Source organism: Acanthopagrus latus, chromosome 2 (assembly GCF_904848185.1).
Source record: "Acanthopagrus latus isolate v.2019 chromosome 2, fAcaLat1.1, whole genome shotgun sequence".
NCBI classification, from domain to species: Eukaryota; Metazoa; Chordata; class Actinopteri; order Spariformes; family Sparidae; genus Acanthopagrus; species Acanthopagrus latus.
Genome location: NC_051040.1, coordinates 10,541,727 through 10,565,856, shown reverse-complemented (window position 1 = coordinate 10,565,856; position 24,130 = coordinate 10,541,727). Strand labels below are relative to the sequence as shown.

At 39.8% G+C, this 24,130-nt stretch overlaps 1 protein-coding gene across 10 annotated transcripts; it reads left to right on the top strand.

The window, feature by feature from the left end:
• The first annotated feature begins 1,143 nt into the window (after positions 1–1,143).
• Positions 1,144–23,228, top strand: picalmb (phosphatidylinositol binding clathrin assembly protein b). 10 transcript variants are annotated; one of them, XM_037125487.1, is made up of 23 exons: positions 1,144–1,886; positions 9,079–9,221; positions 9,333–9,408; positions 9,520–9,622; positions 10,385–10,478; positions 10,677–10,788; positions 10,887–10,993; positions 11,960–12,001; positions 13,082–13,167; positions 14,205–14,328; positions 14,430–14,557; positions 14,761–14,861; positions 15,030–15,182; positions 15,581–15,664; positions 16,874–16,966; positions 17,126–17,236; positions 18,326–18,442; positions 18,566–18,596; positions 18,724–18,823; positions 18,955–19,014; positions 19,880–20,032; positions 20,392–20,497; positions 21,682–23,228. In XM_037125487.1, the coding sequence occupies exons 1-22, from the start codon at positions 1,757–1,759 to the stop codon at positions 20,482–20,484; spliced, it is 2,241 nt and encodes a 746-aa protein (XP_036981382.1). In that variant the 5' UTR covers positions 1,144–1,756; the 3' UTR covers positions 20,485–20,497; positions 21,682–23,228. The 10 variants fall into 10 exon arrangements, with proteins under 10 accessions (XP_036981382.1, XP_036981374.1, XP_036981395.1 ...); XM_037125479.1 differs by having other exon boundaries at positions 1,154–1,886; positions 14,424–14,557; XM_037125496.1 differs by having other exon boundaries at positions 1,167–1,886; positions 14,424–14,557; positions 19,880–19,984.
• Positions 23,229–24,130: the final 902 nt, after the last annotated feature.

Below are 24,130 nucleotides of genomic sequence, written 5' to 3'. Positions count from 1 at the left end.
TACTTGTACTTTACTTGAGTAATTGCATTAACGCTACTTCTACTATTACATGTTGGAGGCAAATGTCATTCTTATCACTCCACTATTTATAACTTACAGATTTAATCGCTCTGCAGATTCAAATTAAGAAGAACATCACCAGATAATAAATTAGGATGTAGTATTATAGATTAAACTCCCCCAACAGTATATAAAGTTACAGTAACGGTGAGTCAAATGTAATGTAGTTGCTAACTACAAACACAACTCATTAAATCATAACAATGTTATGTGTTGAAACTCTTGTATGAAGCAGCTGATCGAGTGTAAAGGAAGCAGTAGTGATGTTAACTGTGCAGAACATTTCGTAACAAAGCTCCGCACATGGAGACCAGACACAAGAAACAAAATGCCAAAAATATCAAATGGAAAGAGATTATTCAGACAATACAAAGAGGTCTAAGAGGGGAGGAGGACAGGACATCTTGTCACACTTTTGTTGCTTTTATTTCATTTTCTCACTACTTTGTGGAGGCAAGTATTAAACTTTTTAACTCCTTAGCTACTCGACACTTCTGCATCAGAGCCAGAGCAGAGCGATTTTTAAAAATAATTTTATTTCATCATCAAGTCATTTATCAGAAAAAAAAAGCTAAATATTGGATTAAATAACCAGCTGGGTTGTAAAGTCTGTGGACCCATTGTGCACAATGCATAGGCCTAGGACATTAGAGAATAAACATGCCACACTTCTGGTTTATGTCTTTGATTAAAAATCATTAAAATGCTAATTCTGATTGCCACAAAATGTCTTTTTTGGGCTGGAAACATTCTGAAAAAGAAACAACATCACCAAGTCTTTATTGCAGTCTTATTACATTGATCCCACGTGCAATAAAGTACAATAAGATCACTTTCACTGAGCATTATAGAGTCCTGTGTTTCATTCCTCCACTGTCAGGCCTGTTGCAGGTCCACTCCTCAGTCAATACAGGCTTCATCCTCTCCTCTCCTCTCCTCTCCTCCTCCAGCTGGACTGCGGTCAGCTCATGTCCACCTGCACCACAGCGTGCCTGCGGTGTCAGATCTGATCCAGGGTCTGCAGGGCGGTGCTGGGAGCGCTGAGAAGCTGTGCAGGCCCGCCATTTCACCCTCTCCCCACTCGCTCGCTCCGTGCACTCTTTTTTCCTTTCATTGCGCTTTAAAGCCGAGCAGCGGCGGCAGCGGCAGGAGGAGGAGGAGGAGGAAGAAGAGGCGGTTGGAGGAGGAGGAGCGGAGACGACTGGCGGAGCGGCGGAGGCAGGCAGGGAACCGGTGTGCCACATCGGGATGAGAGCGAGGCAGAGACCCGGGTCGGATGAGTCAGCGAGCGGATCCCGCTACCACGGCGCCCCGGAGATCATCTGAACGAGCCCGAACCGACACAGAAGAAACATTCTCCACATTTATCCGTGACTGTTGTTGTTGTCGGACTGAGCTCCTCTTTATTCCGCCCTCCTCTGGTCTCAGTCTGCCATAGCCTAGCCGCTCGGTTCATTCCCACCGAGGAAGGAAGGGAAAGGTGGGGAGATAAAGAGTTAGGAGGGAGGGGGGTCCGGCAAAAGGTTGCGGACGTAGGTGGAGGTTTTCTTTTTCTTTTTTCTTTTCTTTTTTTTGAGACAAAGACAAACCCCAGACGAGGCTCGACTTCACCCAGCGTCCAGTTTTGTGAGTGTGTGAGTGTGTGTGAGTGTGGGGTTTTTTTTGTGTGTGTTGTTGTCACGTTGAATGAGCGAAGATGTCGGGGCAGAGCATTACGGACCGGATAACTGCAGCCCAGCACAGTGTAACGGGATCCGCCGTGTCGAAAACAGTATGCAAGGCCACCACTCACGAAGTCATGGGCCCGAAAAAGAAACACTTGGATTGTGAGTATCTTTATTTAAAACTTGCCTGTTATTCCAAACGAGTATTTCGGGGTTAAATCACCGCAGAGGAACAGTTATGGCGATGGAGGAGCCACCTAGGCCTCAAAGCCTCAGGACGTGCTAGCTTAAAATGCTAGTCACTGCTTGTTCATGTTCATGGGAGATTATATTTGTTGTTACGTCGTGGACAGGCCTGGTTGACACACTCCTACACACAGTTGATACACTTTTAAACACGTAGAAAAGCCGTGATAGTTTGTAGAAAACGCTATTATTGTCGTTTTTTAATGGCATCTGAAACTAGCTTGTCTGGCTGTCTGGCTTTCTTTTTTTGCTAGCTAGCTAGCTAGCTCTCGTCTTTTCTCACGATCACTCATTCATTTATTGGTTAGATGTTTAGCTGGCCTGCTAACACATGAGGGTAAATGGATGTTTAACAGGAAACTAAGAGGAAAACCTTGTAAAGAAAGACGTGAGTGTAGGTTTAAAGGGCCTCCTGCACACACACACAGGCCCTGGTTTAACATTTACAGGAATGCTCAAAGTCCAGCTCCCATCTTGATGCACCTGCAGCAGGACAGGTGTCTGTTTCAGCTACATGACACCTGCTGTTTGAGGCCTGACACTGATTTAAAGGAAGAGCCCCCCCCCCCCCAAAAAAAGTTGAATTACTGTCCAAATTAATAAGAAGATGCGTAATTCAGACCCTTAATGTGTGATTGAGCTCTTTTATCCACTTTAAATATATTGTGTGCTAATGCTTTTAGTGTAGTTGCTACAGTAAAGAGCAGCATTTCAACTTTAAAAAGGGTGTAAATAAGGTCTATAAGTTGAATATTAAACTGGATGAGCTGTATGGAGCCATTTTGTCTTCGTTTCAGTTGTTTTTGTTAATAATTGAAACCCCATTCTTGTTGAAATGTTTTCACAGCAAAAGGGCATCACAGCTTTCTCCCTAAACAACCGATGCAGATGGGGACTTGTTTTAAAAAAAACAAATGACCCAAAAAAATTCCACAAAGTGGCTCCTGACAGTTTGTTTGGTGTGATGTAAGTCTCTGGAAGGGATGAGATCCCACATTCATTTGAAAAGATGTTATTTACATCCTTGAAATGTGGTCGAGCTCCTGCCGCCACTTCAGATAGGTCATGCGCTAATGCTTTTAGCATAGTAGCTACAGTGATGGTTTCAGGTTAAAGAAAAGGATTAAATAACACAACTTTTCAAATGTATTTTGGGTCTCAGTGCTTCACTGCAAAACAGCATTGCTGCGTTCTCCTGAACACCTGATCTAGATGGGGAGTGGTTTTAAAACCTAAAGATCTGGTGAAATCGAAGTCTGCGGACGCCATGAGATCCAAAATTGATTTGATAAAAACGATATTTCGGCCCTTTTGGAGGCCAGAATCTTGACTGTAGCTGCTAAAGTAAAACTGTTTGCTTACACCCAGTTGATTGCATGTCAGAGACATAAATCACATCTTTTTTCAATACATTTTAGATCTCAGGGCTTCTGGAGACTTGGAATATGCTGTAAGAGCTGTATGGAGCCATTTTGTGTTGTTTTTTTTTTACATTTTAGAACAAGTCTCCCTCTACTTCAGTTATTCAGAAGATCCAGAAATGTTTTGTGGACAATTTTCATTTTCGGGTGAACTTATCCTTTAAGTATACAACTCACAGTTTGTGGCTGAGGTCTATCAAAGGAGGAGTTCCCTTCCTTTCACTCAGGATATCCGACTCCTCTATACGTGCCCTGATGTAAGCATAAGAGCTTAAATCTTGTGTGATCATTAGTCTGATGCACTCACTGAGGAGTCACTGCCTGTCTGTACTCAGAGATACAGCAGTGGTTGATTTTCAGCACATCGATCTCCACTTGCAAATGCAAGATGGCAGTAATGAAAGTGGTTTTATCTTTTTATGAAGCCTCTGCATCATCGTGAGAGTTCAGTAACAGTCCAGGAGAAAGGTGTGTGCTGTATCTTTAGTCTCAAGACTTATGGTAACAGTCTGTAGAGTGAAACGGAGCAAAACAAGTGGTGTCTTATTTTGTGAATATTTTGGCCTGGTGTTTCAGTCACAGGTTCCACACCTGTTGTGCGGCTCAGCTGACTCCCCTGAGGTGAGATGAGTGAAAGTTGGCAGAGTGACGCTCTGTTGGCTCATCGTGAATGACGTGTCTCAAATGTAGTATTTGTACTGAATAACACTGTGTCATCGCACTTGGTGTTGAGACAGTAAAGGAGTACAGATGAGGCATGGCAGCAACTTTGTTTAATCATTTTAAATTGATTCTTTAAGTCATATTAATGTTTTCTGACAGAAGAGAACTAGCAATGTTTATTATTCTTTAATATCCATCTTATAGTGATGCTATCCCTAGCTTTGTGGAAGACTTGGATGCATGTACTTGACCAAAATATGTTGGAGCCCATCGACAAGACATGTTTCAATTTTTCACAAATAAATATCCATTTATTGATGTATAGGTACACAAAGAGTTCGTAAAGCCAGAGCACATAATAAATCAACAAAAACCAAGAGGCTTAATAACATAACTTGCTAAATAAATCCATTGAGGACTAACTACACCATTAGATCTGGGATTAAGTCCTTTAGATCGTTTTGATGCTTTCCACATTGATTTTACATTCATTCAGCTTATGTGGTACCCAGAAAAGTTTAGGTGCTGCACAGAAGCCTTACAATGGTAGGGCAAACTCGACATGTTATTTATCGCCAATGTAACCCATTTTATGTTCAACCTTTTCTTAGTTTAAAGTGTTGGAAATTTAGTTTAAGTTAAATTAAGTTACATTAAGACAGTTATGGCTGGACATGGCTAAATGCTTTTTTTGTTAATCAAAAGAGGCCAAACTTCTCTGATGTTAATCAGGAAAATGAATTTTAACCATTTTATACACGTGTCAAACAACAGTACTGGTCTCAAAAACCTGTATCTATCGGGCTGTACTTACTACTCACTGCATCAGACATATTTCAGTCCTGTGCCAAGAAAGTATTAAAGTTTGTTACAAAGCCTCATGCATGGTAAGAGCTGGGCGCTGTTGTCATGTGTTCACCTTAGGTCAAATGTCGGTTGGCCACTAATGCTGCTGAGTACATGACCAGATTCTCTGACAATTGATTAATCATTTGGTTTTATAAATTGACAGAGATGTCCACTAATGTCAGCAGCTGTTGTCCTTAAAATGCTTGTTGTGGGTTTACTGTTACATAAGACAAAGAAATGCAACAAAGTCACTTGAAAAACAGATTAGATGATTGACAGATGCTCTAAAATTGGCAAAATGTTGATTGAAATACATTAATCTGATAAAGTAAAACTGCCCTGCGGAGATTTCTTGTGAACAAACAAATGTAAGTTTACATTCAGTGTTTCTCAATAAATGAATTCTGCATCCTCGAGCTCCCAACAAATTTGTGTTCACAAATTTGAATTTCCTTGCCTAATTTAACACTTGCAAATCTGAGTAATGTTAATACTGCATTGTTTACATCCATGTTTACTAGCTTGCAGTCTTCCTACCTCCACCATCAAAATTCTCATCAAAACTTTATTACAAAGTAACCAAATCTGTAAATTGTAGGCTTTAATATAACATAAGTGTATGAACAGTACTAAAAGTTTACTCTTTTACTAGGGGTTGAGCAGTATGTCTTTCAATTTACTATTATTCACTTAAGTGCTGTTCTTAAGCACACTTTTCAGGTGTTTATATTTCCACTGTAATACATTTATTTCATACATTTAACTTTGCAGTTTCAGATTATTCTGTGTTTTATAGGCTATTAACTGTGACGTGTTACCATCCAGGGATTGTTGTGGGTGGAGCGGTGTATTAGAGGATACTGCATCAGAGCCAAAGCAGCACATTTTTTAATCACTTTATTTTACCAGCAATCTCACAGAAAAACCACTGATACAGATAATCTGAAAAATGCTGAATATGGGCCAGATAATCGTTGTACCCCCATTTGTTACACCATGGTCATATTACAGTTCTTACATATCCACAAATAGATACATGCCCTCGTCGTCATATATCCTGCACACAGCTGTGTTGCTTCTTTCTTTCACCTGATTCCAAAACTAATGCACCTGCTAGCCAGATCCAGGTTTTTTAAAAACAAGAAGCAGTAGAAACACTGCTGCTGTTGTCCACAGGGGCGACCATAATCAACACAGAATGAAAGTTTTAGTATTTATGATCAGCTGTAGTTTTTTATTTCACAAAGTTCTATCTTAATTAATCATTGCCAGCTCATTTACATCTTAAAAACAGTTAATTTCAAAGGCTTTACAGAAAATATGTATATTAATATATAATGATGACCTGAATTGATTAGTTGTGACTTATATTGACTCCCACCATAAGACCCAATCTTATTTTAGCACCATGTAGCCCCATCATCAACCTTCATGACTCTTGCATGAACACATTTGTGACCCATGAATTAATTTGACATCATTAATGTCAGCCACTGTGAATATTTAGCAGGCTGATTGTAACATGTCAGTGCTGTCAATGTATTCTCCTCCCCCATACTCCTCCTCCTCCTCCTCAGTCATCCTCTTCTTCTCTGGGCAGTTCAGCCACCCATGCTAACTGCTGCTGCTGCTGCTTCTCTGGAAGGTTATCCTGTCCTACTTAAATTCCCCCGCCTTTTGAAAAGTCAAATATAGGACAGAAAGGAAGGCCCAATTACCCCGTCAGTCTGATCAGTGCTGTGAATGGCAGGGTCGTTAGCACTGCTTTGACTAACATCATTCAACCAGCACACGGATGAACATATGGGCAGAGGAAGTGGGACATGTATGGTTACCATTTTAATGCCCTGCACTTCACATCAGTCTGTTTAAGGATGTTCTGTGGAACAATTACAGTATCAATATCAGTTTCAGCTGCTGCTGCAGTGATCTCTGATTGCTTTGACATTACAGGAGGCTGATTTGCTGTTTTATCATGCAGATGTTATGTAGAAAACACCCTCATTCAACAAAATGTTACCCCATAGTCAAGTATTTTGTTGAGTATTTTGAATAGAAATGAGGTCAAGTCTGCTGTCATAGTTTTGTAAATAGGGGTGAAGTATAATGACAGGAAGAGTTTAATATTTTACTTTTAATACATACCGAGGCTCCAGGGTGCAACTGTTTTGCCTGCAAATGTGCCCCAAAATCTGTCAAGGGAAATAACACATTTTCATTTGTTGCATGAAACTCAGGAGGTCTGATTAAATGAAAAAAAAAGGTTTTTGACCTTTTGATTTAAATTTAAATTAAAAAACTAAATTTAAGTTTGTGCTGGTGCACCTTAAGAAGAAAGTTACACTGACTGCACCAGTGCAACCAGCGTGAAACTTTAGGCTAGAACCATGCATACTTATTTCACATGATGAGTTTTTAACAACTTACTTTTATATTTATTTAGACTAAATTTAATTTCAGATTTAAGGCTGCTCTGACAGGATTATTGACCAAAAAATGGAAAGATGAAATGTTTTTTTAACCGCTCGAGCATCGTTGAGTGTTTCGTTTTTTTGCTCCCCCAAACTTCAACATGATTTCCTCCTTTGTGGAACCTTTGGGATTTTAAATGTCATAGAACCATTTGAGTTGTTAGTAGGATCAGAGAAAATGTGAAGATAGGTTGTTTTAAAATGGTATGAAATAGATGGGAGCAGCAATTCCTCATATTTAAGAGGCTGTAAGCAGCAGATGTTTGGCATTTGCACTTCATTAAAATGAATTAAATAGGCAAGTGACCATCAAAATAGGTCCAATAAAGGTCAGCATCTGAACTAAATGTTGCAGCCCTAATTTAAACTGAATATTTTGCCTTGGACTATTACAATAACAGTGCTGAAGGTTTCCAGTTGGTGTTTTGAATTTGGAGAACCATTTTTGACATATTTTAACCATTTTCCATTCAACATTTTCAGTTTTGTCTCAACCAAACTGCTCTTTGAATGATATCCACTTGAGCTGCTCACAGGTTACCAAATTAAAGTGAACTGCTTACATGTAGGCTGTTGTGGAGGGCATGAGCATGAGTCACATCAGAGACTTGTTTTTGGATCAGACTGTTCACCGGCTCAAGATGAAGCTTGTGAATGTGTCTTTCACAGATAAAAACTGCTTTCTGAATACAGTTGCACATTAGATAAATCGGCCTCTATCTTCAGAAACCAGAACAGTCACACTGACACTGAAACCTTAAGGTCAGACCTCAGGGCACCACACAAACAATGTTGTGTTATTTAATATCAAAGTAACCATGACTCAGCAACTCCGTATCCTTACGTAATGAGATTTTGTTTCATATACAATATTTGATCTAAACTATGTGGGTGAGTTAATGTCAGAGAATCTAACTTCAGTCTCACCTTGAAGAACAAAAAAAGGCTACAGTTTAACACAACGTTGTGACCAGTAGCTGGATGATATCTGTATTTAGGGCTGCTGATAAGCATATTTTCATTTTAGATTAATCAGCTGATTGTTTTATTTATTCATTTGATAATTTTGTGTGTGTAAAAACATCATAATCATAATATCTCGGAGCCCAAGTTGATATCTTCAAGTAGTTTGTTTTGTCCAATCAAGTTCACAAACAAGAAGATATTCAGTTTACATTGTGTACTTTCAGGGTTGATTGAATTATTAGTGTTTTACATATCTAGATTATTTAGATTATTACTCTATTACTATTATTTAGCATCAGAGCCAAACTAGAGTATTTATAAATACACTTTTATCTGCACTCTGACAGCAATAAACATCATTCTTTATAATCAGAAAAATGTTGAATACTGGCCAGACTGATAATGGGTCTATTTATAATAGAGGGCAATGAAATCCTGTAAATGCTGATTTAAGGGAGGCTGGAAACAAACTGTACATAATTATTGAATTGACTAATTATTTCTATTATTATCCCAAAAAGATTATTTTGTTATCTCTCATTGCTCTAGCAGCATCCCTGCATGTGTGTTTGTAAAGTGTTTGAGAAATAAAACCTGGTATGTTGGAGAAGAAAAGTTCCACATATTTAATGTTGATCAACTTGTTTTGATATTTGTATCTATTATTACTGATGTGCTGCTGAACAATGATCAGCTGGACCTTGGGATCTTACTATTTATTTTGTCTTTCTGTTTCAGATTTGATCCACTGCACCAACGAGATGAACGTCAACATTCCCCAGCTGGCTGACTCGTTGTTTGAGAGGACCACCAACACCAGCTGGGTGGTCGTGTTTAAATCACTCATCACCACACACCACCTCATGGTCTACGGCAATGAGGTGAGACGCCAAAACAAGATTTCTAACCTCACTACAAATTATTACAGCATTAATGTGTCAATAGTTGATAGTGTGGTGATGTTGTGTTTAACCGTCTTCCTCCTCTTGCAGCGTTTCGTCCAGTACCTGGCTTCAAGGAATACACTATTCAACCTCAGTAATTTTTTGGACAAAAGTGGTTTACAAGGTAGCGAATTGATTATAATTATTCAGGTTCATTTTTTAAGTCTGAATTTAAGGAATATTCAAATAAGAAATTGTTTTTTTTTAAGCTATCTATCGCTTTTCTTTGTTCCAGGTTATGACATGTCCACATTTATCAGGAGGTATAGTCGATACCTGAATGAGAAAGCTGTTTCATACAGACAGGTGGCCTTTGACTTCACAAAAGTGAAACGCGGGTAAGAAAATGAAAACACTGGAACTGTAAACAACTTTCTGTCTTATGTTCAGGTCTGCAACAAACAGTCTGATCCATTCTTGATAAAGTATCTTTGAGTATTTACATACAATTTTTTAGCTAATAGTTTTGTTGGACACGTGCTGGAAATTCATAATTATACCAATCACAATTTATGCTGAAATAATCAACAGAGTGGATTAGAAATTGATAACTAGAAATATCTTCATTTTCCTTCAATGAATATGTTTGGACACAACTAACATGACACCTGTGATGAACATGAAGAAGTTATGATGAATGTTTATAACTCCTGTCATTAAGTGTTGACAGTTATGTATTTTTTAAAGCAAAGTGGACATTGTTGGACTTTTCAAAATAGAGCCACAACAATGAGTCTATTGAAGTCTAAAGAAGCACTTTGTAGTTTTGGGGTAGAAATTTTAATCAGATAAGAAAGCTCTTCGTTGACTTGTCTTTTAAACATAATAAATAAACACAACCGAATATCTTTGTTTGGTTTGATTTATAAGTTTACATCTGAAAACATCACTTTGAATTATAGCCACAAACTAAAAGATTAATCTAGAAGTTTGTCAGTTTGATCGCTAATGAAAATAATAGTTTGCTGAAGCCCCTCAATCTGTGTAAAAGAAGGGTGAGTCTGTTATTATGTTTTAGGAACTTTACTGCTTTGCTCATCTATCTCTCCCCTCTCTCCTCGCTGCCCTCCCCTGCTCTGACTCTGCATGTGTCCGCACAGAGTGGATGGTGTAATGAGGACCATGAATACAGAGAAGCTGCTCAAGACGATCCCCATTATTCAGAACCAGATGGACGCCCTCCTCGATTTCAATGTGAGTTTGAGGTGAAGCCTCCCGCAGCTCTGCAGCTCGCGGAGTAAAAAGCTCGTCTGGATTGTGCAGATTGCTGCCGAGGCCACTGCAAACAAAGTGGAGCTGCATTATCTTAGTTCACATACGCAGGCGTTGTTTTTCTACGTCAACTGTGAAGAAGCTGTAAGATAAATGTGCTGGCTTGTTGCTTTTCTCCAGGTCAATGCCAATGAGTTGACTAATGGAGTCATCAATGCAGCCTTCATGCTCCTCTTCAAAGACTCCATCAGGCTCTTTGCTGCTTATAATGAAGGCATTATCAACCTGCTTGGTAAGACAGCTTCCACTTCGAGCTTTCTCTTTGTCTTTGGTTCACTGTGTGGTTGATCATTCCTATGTTTGTTTGTTTTTTTTTGTTTTGCCAAACAGAGAAATACTTTGACATGAAGAAGACTCAGTGTAAAGAAGGCTTGGATATTTACAAGAAGTTTCTCACCAGAATGACTCGGATATCAGAGTTCCTCAAAGTAGCAGAGGTATGTTACACTTGTCTTCTCCCAGATACACCTGCTCTCATAATTACTGTAGTGTTGTGTGTCTGCACTAAAGAAGAAAAATGTATCCCCAGAAGTAGTTCAGACCAAGAATTGTGATTGGTCAACGAGACATTGAGAATGTGATCAAATCAACATGAAGGCACACTGAGGGCGTCACCAAGAAAACGACAGGCACAATAGCTAAATATGTCAGTTCTGTGTTGATATGTGTGGTATTTATTTAGTTTCAGACTGAACAGTGGCAAGAAATTATCTCTGTTGCCATGTCGTTACTAAGAGTCTCAGCTTAATGTCTCTTTAACGTACACACTGACCACAACTAGTCCACGTGTACTAGTATTCTAGTGTACAATAGTCAAAAACTTGCAAATAGCCGGACTGCCAGAAAGCAGAACAGATGCTAATGATTTATCAGTGAATCACGAGATTCAAGAATTTAAAGATTAAAAATGTATAAATTGATGATCAGAGATGGGTACAAATCTATCAAAAAGAATGACAAAATACTGGTTGGATAAAATGTCATTTAATAGCCTCAGTAAGTGTTGGATTTTGTTGAATAGGTTGTTTGATATCAACAGAGGATTTTGTGTCCTCTCAGTTTATCATTAAATTAACGTGATCTTCTCTGATTTTGTGTCTGACAAGGTCAGAGGTTTAAACAGTTTCCTAATTGAAAAACATCAATTAAAGAAATGGCTTAGAATCTGCATCCCTAACCTTCATTAATTTGATCTGCACCACCATGAGGAGCTGAGAAGTTTTGACTCTCGTATGTCAAAATGGAAAGAGAATTTGGTTAGAGTGCCTGCAGGAATTGATGAAAATATCTCTATTTGTATGTTCTCAGATCAATATTTGTCTCACCGCTCAGTCGTGAATTCCATTTTTCAGTGATGCTGCAAAGACTGGATTGTAACCTGGTATTCTCTCTGGTTTTAACAGCAGGTGGGCATTGATCGAGGAGACATTCCAGACCTTTCACAGGTAAGCACCGGCCTTCAAGGCAATCTGAAAGCACAGAAGTCTTTCTTTTCTTTCAACCTCTTATTTCCAGCTGTAACTGCTCTTTTTTCATCAGCTCTGTCTACAGTACAGTCCAACCCACACAAATATTCATAGAAATAAAACACTTCGCATGATTTCCTTCTCAAGCGCATGTTTGCCGGATGAGGTTGTCTTCTTCTCCTGTTTCCTGTCTTTCTTCTTCCTCCTCTTCTTCTTCTTCTTCTTCTTCACCTTTTCCTACTTCTTCTCCTTATTTCTACAGTAAATAAAGGTGTTGTAAAGGAAGCACTGTAACTGCATCCCACTCAGTAAACAGTGACAGTTAGATATTTCCTGATTTAAAAACTGCACATACTCTTGTGCTGTGGGGACTAGTTTTACATAAATATTTAACCCCCCGGAGAACTGCAGCTAACATGCATTCCCCTCTGACTGTCACCACCTTTATATTCTGTATTTTCCCCTTATCTTTCCACTTCAGTTCACAGTTTGTGTAAGTACTATCATTTCACTCTTCTTCTATGTCCGTGACTTGCTTCAGTGTTGTCTTTTTGCATGCCTCTGCTCTGACTATGTCTCCTACATCGTGGTGAAAAACAGTTGAAGGAAAAAACGCTCGCTGTGGTAAATTATCTTCACTTTGGTCACTTTGGTTATTGAGGTGTGAACCAGTGTAGCTCATCGACTGTAAAATGGCTGCCCCGTTGTGCTTAGACACGGCCAGTTCAACAACGTCCAGCAAGTTGTTGAAGGTGTCGTGGTGCAGTACGTCATCCCACACAGATGTTACTCTCATCCAAAGTAGCTTTTTGGCTGGAATGCAGTCATTGGTCAGTGGTGGGTAACCAATACGTGTGATAGTTTTCTCTTTAACCTCCTGATCAAAAGACATCAATTGGCTGTCTACACCTTGGCTTAAATGGTGTGGTCCATATCATGGTGTTTTCTGCTCCATCTATCTTGGTTGCCCACCACTGTCCTTTATGGTCTTGATGTCCATACAAACCACATTTTCTGCTTCTCAGGAACTTGCTGATTGTGCTTTCTCTGTCACAACAGGCTCCCAGTAGCCTTCTCGAAGCTCTGGAGCAGCACTTGGCCTCTTTAGAAGGCAAGAAGGTCAAAGACTCCACTGCAGCCAGCAGGTACGTTAGCCCACCCATCAAAATTTCTGATTTCCCCTCATTTTTTTCATTGAATGGTGCAATTCAACAGACTGTGCAGATGGCTGACAAGCTGATAATGAGACAGCACAAATTAGAGTTGGGACCAATCTGATCTGATATCATCATAAGGTGCAGTACCCCATAATGATAATGGATCATTTAGAATAGTGGAATACATTGATCAGTGACGTCAGTCCGATATCCGGGTAGTGTGTTTCCCAAACACAATGCCATTACCACCACCCGTCACACACTGAACACACAGTTAGTAAATAATAACGTGTTAGTCACACTGACAGAGATTTGCGTGGCCCTGGTTGTCTGCTTGAGAGCAAGAGTGAGGGAGATGGTGGGACCCGCGGTCGAGTGCCTGTTCTCAGCTGTCCTCTTGTGCCACACCCCTCTTGGTGCGCGGGTACAACCGTATGGAGGGAGGGATGGCTGCTTTGTAATTGTACATGGTCCAATAGCTACTTTCTTCACATAATAATAATGGATGCTGTACACATCACATTTATTATTCAAGGACATTGTTTGAGTCATTTTTTTTAATATGGTGATTAATATTGTAACATGGACTGTGTATTGTGATTGTATTGTACTGTGAGTTTTTGGATATGTACATCCCTACCAGTAGTTTTTAATGCTGTACTCTTAATTTGTTCAAGTTTTTTAAAAATGTCAAGGAGCTACAGCAGTATGCTCTTTTGTCTGTGCTCTTAGCCTACAGTTCTATGGAATATATATATATATATATATATATATATATATATATATATATATATATATATATATATATATATATATATATATATATATATATATATATATATATATAAAATTTGGATGTATTTTTGTGTGGTTTTTTTTGTTGTTTAATACGAAGTGCTGTGTGGTTTACTATAGCCTCATCTGATATTACACATAATACCAATGTTTATAAACAGTAAAACAACTTGAGAATAAAATGGATATGAAATGAATCATTCTCTTGTGATTTTGTGTCTCCCCTGCAGGGCCAGCACTCTGTCAAATGCAGTGTCATCTCTGGCCAGCACGGGGATGTCCTTCACTAAAGTGGACGAGCGGGAGAAGCAGGCTGCTCTCGAAGAGGAACAGGCTCGACTCAAAGCTCTGAAGGTTTGTTTTTGTTTCATAAAATAACCCATTGATAAAACATGTTCACAGCATCTCTGGTGGCTGTTTGTTTGAATTTAACTTCCCCCTTCACCCAGGAGCAGCGGCTCAAAGAGCTGTCAAAGAGGCCCTCCTTCTCTACCACTGATACATCGCCAATCTCCACCACCGGGGGCACTATCAGCACAGCACCAGCCATTGACCTCTTCTCCACACCCAGCTGCTCTAATGGGTACTACTCAGATCTACAGTATATCCCCCATTTCATAGCTATTCAATGGAACATTCAACTGGGACTGTATTGTCAAGCTCCATTTAACTATACTTAAGGCTCATGCTTTCAGAGGAGACCAGAATCACTTAAGCAACCATTTTATTTTGGGTTTACCTGTATCAGGATAAAAACATCTCCTGCTGTCTTTTTTTCGTCTTCAGTGCGGTAAAGATGGAGAGTGACCTTTTCGACCTGCAGTCAACTTTCCAGCCCTCCATGCAGCCAGGCTCCACAGGGCTTCCAGTGGCAACAGCATGGGCAGGTAAAGAGTCTCCGCCTCCTCCAACACCTCTAACCAACATCTGTTCTCTGGACTTTGGTGACCTGTTCTGCATGCTCTCCTTCTCTGGTTGTTGTCTGACTCTGATGCCCACCTCTTCCTCTCCACTCTTTTCTGTTTCTCTGTCTTCTCTGTCCTCTGCCTGCATAGATCCTTTCACCTCTGCTGAAGCTGGAGATGATTCCATGCCAAACCTTAACCCTTTCCTCTCAAAACTCGTTGTCGATGCCACTCACTTACCTGTCGTGTCTTCAGACGGTGTTAGCTTTCCCTCTAGGACATCTGGTCATGAAATGTTTGGTGGTAACGACTCATTTTGTTTCTCCTCAGTCTCGTCGCTCTTGTTCATTTCTCTGTAGTCACTTGGAGGCATGACTAGTTTGCATGTTTACTGTAGTTTGACTGTTGAATTGTGCAAATGTCTAAATTATCTGCTTCTCTCTTTCTGTTCAATACACCTCATTGCAGTTCATACCAAACTCAAATTCTGTTATTTTGTAGTGACAGCACCTCTCAACTCCTCCTATGTATCAACTAGGACCCTCCATGTCCCACTTTAGAGCCCATACACCCATTCTGCTTCACAGTTACCTCTCATCCTCTCTTTTAATGAAAGTTTGGTTTTTGTAATAGAAACATGCCGTAGAGCTGTAAGTTGAAACCTGTTCTTCTTTTACCAACACTATTTTTTAATTCTCCAGATCGTTACAATCCCTTTATTGACACAAACTCATCCGTTTCAACCAATTACAAACGCACAGTGCGGATAGAACACTCCGTCTCAGGTACTACGATGGCTCACCATCTCCGCCTATGTTTCCTGAGCCCTAGCAAACATAGGATCCTATGCAACACTCCCCTCCCCCAGGGCTCTTATTTTGATATTTATGGTAGAAATGTGGACATAAACTCATATAAAGGGAAAGGTTTGACATTTTGGGAATCACATTTATTTGCTTTCAGGCCTAGAAATAAATCTAAAGATTGATAACACTCTCCTGTTTTGACATGATCACACACGGGGCGCCCTAGTAGCCCAGTTGGTGGAGCGTTGGCCCCATTTACAGGGGCTGTGTCTTCGCTGCAGCAGGTTCAAATCTGACTTGTGTCACTTTGCTGTGTGTCTTCTGTCTTTCTGCTCAAAATGAAGGCCATAAAGGGCTCAAAATATCGAATAACTTATTATATTTACTGTTTACGGACTCTACGTAATGTAACTGACTTTGAATTCTTGCAAGCATAATGCTACCTTTCTGGCTACTAGCTGAGCCAAAGGGTTATAAGTTGTATCTAAGGTTCATCCTGTTTACTGGAGCAATAATTAATGTTTTCATCACAAAAGATTAAGATATAAAGATTGTTTTTCTTTGGCAACACCTGAAAGTTTGACTGTGAGAAACATCACATTTTGATCTTATCAAAATATAAATTATCAGGTTTTTTCCTCTGGAAAGTGAAGGTGATAAAAGTTTAATTGAGCTGTCCATGATAACTAATGGTATTATGATAAATGTAGCAGCATAAAAAGTAGAATATTTGCCTCCAAAATGTGGTCGAATGGAAGTAAAAAGTAGCAGAAATGGAAATACTCAATGAAAGTACACATATCTCAAAATTGCACTGAAGTACAGTACTTGAGTAATTGTACTTGGTTACATTCCATCACTGCATGAGAGTTGTATCAATCCTCTGATCTACCTCTCTGCAAGAAATCAAATATTTGCCCAAAAAGTCAAAAGTATTCCTTAAATCGCTCCCTCCATGTTGTTATAATACTGTTCTGCACAATTTTATTCTCCACCATGAATTTATATGTAAAACACCCAGATTTTGATAACTTGTTGGACATGTTGGCTGTCTTCTTCCTGTCTGTATTGCTGTCTTTTCCAACCTGTCTCTCTGGCCTGGCCTTGAAATGCCTTTTTCCTTTTGCTCTTCCTCTTTCTCTTTCTCTCTCTCTCTTCTTTGTCTTCCTGCTTCCTGTGGCGTGTCAGACTCCTTCTGTGGTCCAGTATCCATTGCCCAGCACCTCCCACACCAGGCTCCTTTCCCCACTGAGCCCTCTACTATAGCAGGTCTATTCAGAGGTAGAGTACTGAAGGCTCTCTCTAGTGACTGATAAATGGACACTGCACTTAACGCAGCAGTGCAGAAACCAAAAGTCCAAGCAGTGGTCAGTTTTCAGATTAATTTCTCCTCATGTATCGCTTTGACTGCAGCTGTCTTCTCTCTCATCCCTTATGAAGGATACTCGACGCCGCAGGCTCCTCCGCAGCAGTCAGCAGGAGGACTCCAAGTAGACTTTGAGTCAGTCTTTGGAGCCAAAGCCGCAGGCAGCAACAGCCTCAACTCTGATGGTGAGGATTTCATTTACATAAAAGTGAACATTTTCTGTGTTTGAGCAAGGTAGAGGTGCTAGTGAGCAGATAGCGAATCAAAGTCCAGTCTTGCTTGAAATACTCATCCATGTTTGGCACTGAAAGTGAATTACTTGGCCGAGAACAGGAATCGTGCACAAAAAGGTCAAACTTCAAAGCTTTAAAGAAAAGGAGGAAGGCAGTGTCCATACAGCAGGGAGCATTTATTTTTAAACCAATTACGTAGTTTTTTTGGAAAGGAACCCAGATGAGTCACATTGTCAACTAAGAGGGAAATCGTGATATTAGACACACACTGTGTCTCGTCCTGACGTCACGTTCAGCTCAAGCACCTGCAACACTCTAACAAGTCACCAGTTAAAGAACACACTGATGTCTTATCTGTACTATTTTTACCACTTCTGCTTCCCAGAAGTGCAGAGTGTCACGATGCTCGTCTTTGATCAGCCCTGAGACACACTGGACCTTACATTATGTTACATTCGCAGAAAAATCTCAAACAAAAATGGAATAAATGCTATGCGCTTACTTTTCCATTTCAAAAAAAGCATATTCCTTGCCTCCATCTTGCATTTGGAGCAAAATTTTGTTAGATGTAGAAACACAACATTTCGCTGTGGAAACTGTCAAGACACGTGGCTATACATGAAAAAGGCTAACTTTTTGATTTAACAGATTTATGTCATTATCATGTCTTAATTGAACAAAAAATCATCATAAGACTGATGATTTTGTGGTGTTGTATTAGTGTATGCAAGTTAACATCTCCTGTACAACAGAAGACTGAGGACTGATCTTGATATGATTTTAGGGGAGCTAGCTATGTTCAGACATGGCTGGAGACATTTAATTTCCTGTCATCTCTCACCTTACAGGCAGCTATTTAATAAAAGCCTGAAAAATAATGATTAAAGAAACTGTTAGGGTTTAATCTGGTTCATAACGGTTGACAATATTTTAATATGTTTAATAAATCCAACATATTAAACTCTGCTGTACTTATTTCCATTGTTGTTGAAATTACAGGGAGTTTATATACATGTTCATTCTCTCTGTATGTCTTGTCAGATATCGCTAGTGGCATCCTGAAACCGACTCTCGCCGGCTCCAACCAGGCATCGGGTCTGCAGCCAGAGAAGCTGGTGTCAGATGACCTTGACTCCTCCCTGGCCAACCTCGTCGGCAGTAAGTGTGACGCTTTGCTTTTCAGCTGCACTAATTAAAGCTCATGCTCATTAAGGCACAAACTGACAAAATATTTGTGGACACAAATCTTACACTTGCCCAATGAACTCTTTTCTTTTTCAGACCTCGGCATCGGGAACGGCACGATGAAGAAGTAAGTGACGGCTGAGAGCTGTGCGGCTTGAACGCACCCCACTCTGCTGTGGAGAAAGAACAGCGGCAGCTTTGTGCTCTCAGGGCAGTTACAAGCTGGTGCTAACATCAAGTGTCTTAATCTGCAGTGACATCCACTGGAGCCAGCCGGGGGAGAAGAGGATGACCGGCGGCACCAACTGGCAGCCCAAAGCGGCGCCGTCCACGACCTGGAACCCTGTCTCAATGGTGACACGCACACACACGCACACACTTCTCACTGTGGTGCTCGTGATTTCTGCCTCCTGTCTAATTTTACTGACTTTTAATGAGGAAGTTGGACTGTTATGGTGCTCACTGGCCTGTTTGTGTCTCTTCAGCCACCGTCAATCATGGCCTTCCCTGCCACCACACCAACAGGCATGATGGGATACAGCATGGTCAGTACAGCTGCAAATATACAGTAGATGTTGTCGCGTGTAAGAACAGTCTCTAGCTGCTGTCCAGTCCTTTTGAAGTGAAAAAACATCTCATCTCATATGACATCCTGAATGTTGTTGAAATAGTTCACATTGGGTGAATCCCCTTGTTTTTCACCTGCTGCTTATTATTTAGAGAATTAATTAAATGCATTTAAACTGGGTCAAGTGAGCCTTTCTTTGGCTTTTGTTCTGTTTTCAAAATAAAATGAAGGGTGGAGAATTCTCAATAGCTTTAATATATAGCACACTGAGCAGCTTATGAATGTTAATGTTTTTCTGGAACAGCGCACGGTTTTCTTTATTAATCATTGTTTTATTTGGAAATGAAAATCAACTTCATCACACAACAGTGGAAGGTACACAGGTTATTTAGCACTGGTCCTGAGATGAACATTTTATCTTATTAACCCTCAAACTGACCACAGTTTAATTTCTAATTGTCACATTTTTCCTAATTTTGTTGATTTAAAGCCAGTATTTGTAGAATCATTTTATTCTGTGTGGTGCCCCCTAGTGGTTGTATAGAAATTTCAGCAACCTGCAGCAATTGTGAGTCATTTTTTGACATAGAATGCCAAATTTAACTTATTCCAGCCTCTCGCATGTGACTGTTTTTCTTTGTTCATTAAAATACTCTTGATATGCATTTGAGTATGTTATCATGGGCTCTGACATAAAACGAACCAGTAGATTAGTGTAATAAAAATAACTGTCGGTTTCAGCCCTCATTGATGTATAAATTCTACACACAGTTGCTTTAAATTTCTAAATGAAGCCATTGAAATGCGCTGTTACTGACGTGCCTTCTGTCATCTCTGTTCAGCCTCCACAAATGGGCTCTATGGGGATGATGAATCCACCCACCATGATGTACTCCCAGCCTGTGATGAGGCCACCCAACCCTTTCGGCTCTGTGTCTAGTGCTCAGGTGGGTGCTCCACAGTCCGACTGCTCCTCCACGCTGATGCACAATGAAGTCAGTATCTATTTGCACAGTTATCAGGTTGGGTAAATAGGTGTATCCATTGTGCCGTGACGTGTCCTGTAATTAGTCACTGTGTAAGCTCTGTTGTCGGTGTGAATACTGCTGAAGATGATGACAGTTTTAACAATGGACCCATTCACTCTCCTGAGCTGAAAGGGGCCAAAAAAAAAACTGTGAATCATCTCCCTCGTTTTGACTCCCTGTTTTTCCCCCGATGAATCCTTTTTTATTAACCCTTCTGTCATACATCACAGCTTCTCCAGACTAATCTCATCCCTCCTTCAGTCTCTGTACTGACTATCTGAATTCTCCTCTGGTCCTCCTACTTCCTGTATTTCTTCCTGAAATAGCCCTCCGCAGCCTCTAGTCCTTCCAGCCAGAGTCCTCTCCGAGCCCCTGGACAGGACCCGTTTGCACACCTCTCTCTCAAGGATTTCTTGTAGAGCATCTCTTTAGGTACAGCATGCTCTTTGCTTGCGGGTGCACCTGCATGCGTCGCATGCCCAGTGCTCAGACCCTTTTATTTTTTTTTTTAATCATTGCATTCTTGATGTATTCATCTGATCTGATGCAACATTAATAATTCTAAGTTATTCTGTTGTATCACGACTTCTGTTGCTTGAATTTCTTGCTTGTTTTGATGGATTTATGGCGTCTTTAACATTGCCAGACTCATTCTGACCCTTTGTTCTTCCACCATCCTCACATTTTGCTCAAACCTATTTTCTCTGAATCTTGTATGCATTGTTGAATTCAACTGACTGACTATAAGCTAAGCTTTGTGCGCCTAAGTTACTCCTGCTGTGTTTGTCAAGCTTTCCATTCTCAAACAACACACAGCCTATGCAGTTTAAAATGATAACAATGGCTCTTTTTCCATCAAAATTCAGTTATTTTTAAAACACTGAGACTAAGACTAGATTTAGATGGAAGTAGTCCTCTGTCAAATTTACCGACTGAAATGGAAACTCAGCCTATTTATTAGCTATAGCTAGCTAATTAAGCTAACATCAGCTCCATGAGTTGGTTAAAATGTTGTCTCTTGCTGTTGCTTGTTTTTTTTAAATTAACTTTCTTGGACGAGAAAATATTTTAGATATGCGCCTGATGGCTGTATGATATCACATAAAGCTAACATGAGTTGATTAATGCCATCTCTGGCTGACTATTTAAGGTTATTAGCTGACTCATCCTTAAACAAGAAAGGCAAGAATTACAGAAATACAGAATTAATATACCTGTGAAGCAGCTTTCTCCCCTTTAATCCCTCTAACCCACTAAAGTATAATGAAGTCAGTTAATGATGTGCTCCTTGGCCTTGAAAGTTGCTACTTTTGTGGGTAAGCTAGCTAGCCGGAGAAGCTAACTGCATAACATACTGCTTAATGAAGTACTTTGACTTGAGTTTTTTGTTTTGAAAGACTGAAAATAACAGCCTGCTGAGTATAACTCTTATGAATCCTTCCTGAGCACCACTTCAACATTAATGCAAAGCTTGACAGGCCCGCCGTGCCTAGTTAAGGTTGCTAAGGGGATAATTGGACAGTGCTGTTCTGGGGAAAGGTTTCAGCAAACAGTCATTTGACTTATTCATTATTTATATTGCCTGTCACTAATATCGTCTGTTGCCTTTCTTGCAGATGCAGTTCATGTAATTTGAAGAAAAAGTGTCTCTCGGAAGACGAAGCACTTAGCAGCAAAGCTTTGTCCTCGTTGCAGTCTAACTCTTCAGAGAAACATTCTCACACACACAAACACACACACCCCAAATACAGACATGTCAAGAACACAATGGTGCAGCGACTGTCAGAAACCATGGTAACAGTGTCCAAATGACGTTTGGCGATAGCTCACCCCCATTATTCTGTAACTTGTCCAAGACGTCGAGTGATGCTGCTGTCTAAAAACCCCCCCTTAAAGAGGATTCCTTATCCGTTTTACAGTGTAATCTGTAAAGATAGTTCTGGGTGCTGAGAAACTTTGATGTTATGTATTTGGACTTACTGTGGTTGGATATAAAACGGCTCGTTGTTCAGCGGGGAGGGGGTGGAAGGAGGAGGAAGAAAAGGAGAGCGGTCCTTCCCTTTCTTGATCCGATCATGAGTCACCCATCCCCTACAGTTATTTAACTGTCACTAAGTAGTGATGCTAATGGCGTTTACACCTGTTTAGTTTTTGTCTTTTTTACCGTGTTTACAGTAGACATTCCTTGTGTGTTGTTTGTATTTATTTATGATTATTGGTTTAAGACTGGGGAGAAAAAAATGTAAAATCTACAGTACATTGAACACCTGTGGGAGTGCTTCAGCATTAAAAACATGGATCTCAGACTATCATCGAGAGGTAGAGTTTAAAAAAAAAAAAAAAAAGCTATTATATAAATTACACCTATTAAGCGGAATGATAGAGCACTAAATATTCTACGAGTTTTGTGTTAAGAAAATTTTCTACTAGATGAAAGATTTCACAATCTCTGTTGTACTTAAGTGCAGGGGGGTTAGAGTACGAGTCAGTTAACAGTATATAGTCGATTCTGTGCCTAGGGTTTTTTGCAATGGATCAGTTTCCTGTCTAGTTGAACAAAAAGAGATAAAAAAAAAAAAAAAAAAACAAATAAAAAAAAACACTTCATCCACGAGAATCTGAAGCGTCGCACTGGGTGGTGGGCTCCATTTGCTTTAAGCTTGGCATGCCATTGACTCACTGACCGTATTCAAGGCTGCCTTTACTCTGAATGTGAAAGAGTTGTCTTCATGTTGCACACATCTTTCCACACTGCAGTTCCTCAGCGAGAAATCGTGGGTGGTTGGGGGGGGCAGGTCAAGAGGACGGAGTGTGTCTGCTTTGCTGGTTAGTCGTCGCTACGCTAATGGGGGATAAAGGGTCACAGATTTGATGTGTAAATTAATTGTAAAAAAGATCCAGAGGACCGGGGGGGTTGGAGCGGAGGAGCACTGTTGATCGGTGCTCCGTGTATATAAATAACTGACTGTTCTTTGAGTTCAGAAGTGAAAGATGTATGAAATATGAAAGCAATTCAATCAAATTTGACTCTACCTAAGTTTGATTCAGGATATTCTCTGCGTTTGTCTCCGCAGATATTTTCTTTATGTAATTAGAACGTGTAGCAGACAATGACTGAAGTCTTTTCTTTCTTTTACAAATAAAGAGCAGCTTCCACAAACTATTGTGCAGTTTATGTGTTCATTTATTCAAGGTGAGTGTTTGAGTGTATGTGTTTAATTTGAATTGTTACAACAGAGTGGTATACATCTGGAGGGACATAAGACATCAGTTAAGTTCAAGCTACTAAGTTAACAAAAGATCAGGACTTTCACCCAAACGACTCTTGCAATAATGGATCAGTTCAGTCTGGCTGGCAGCAGTGAAGAGGGACTATATTTTTTAATTGACAAGAAATTAAGAAATAAATATAACCTTTTCTGAAGTTATTTCACTGAATATCAATAATTGAAATTAAGGCGTTGGGACCTGTTCAAGTACAAAATGACCCAAAACTCCAAACAGTTAAAATGTATCAATCATCAAGAACCAATTATATAATAGTGAATGGAGAAGTTTTTAGGGCCTCTGGAGGAGCAGGTGCTTTATCAGACTAATCCAGCCTGTATATATTATTATATTTATTTTGCACACAATTTGGTTCCTCTTGTCAGACTTTTCCCAAGGGTTATCAAATACGCTCTCCCTTATTTTAAGTGGTCACAAGCTGAAATGTTGATTTAATCGTGACTTTTAGACACATGCCCGCCAGCTGAAATCATAACGGTTTACGATTTGATCTTAATGTAGGAGTTTAAAGGTGTTATTCCTCATTTTACAAAGTTTTGGGGAAAGAAATTTCAATCAGAAGAGGGATTTTTTTTTAATATACTTAAACAAACTAAATTAATTAATTCAATTTGATAAAGTGACATTAAAGGTGCAGTATTTAAGAATTTTAGTTGAAAACATTTTAAAATCACAAAGATTATCAGCAGAATGTGAAGAAATAATAGTTGACATGATGACATCTATGTAACATGTCACAGAGATATCACAGTTAGCGTTAAGCTCCTGTGGCAGTGT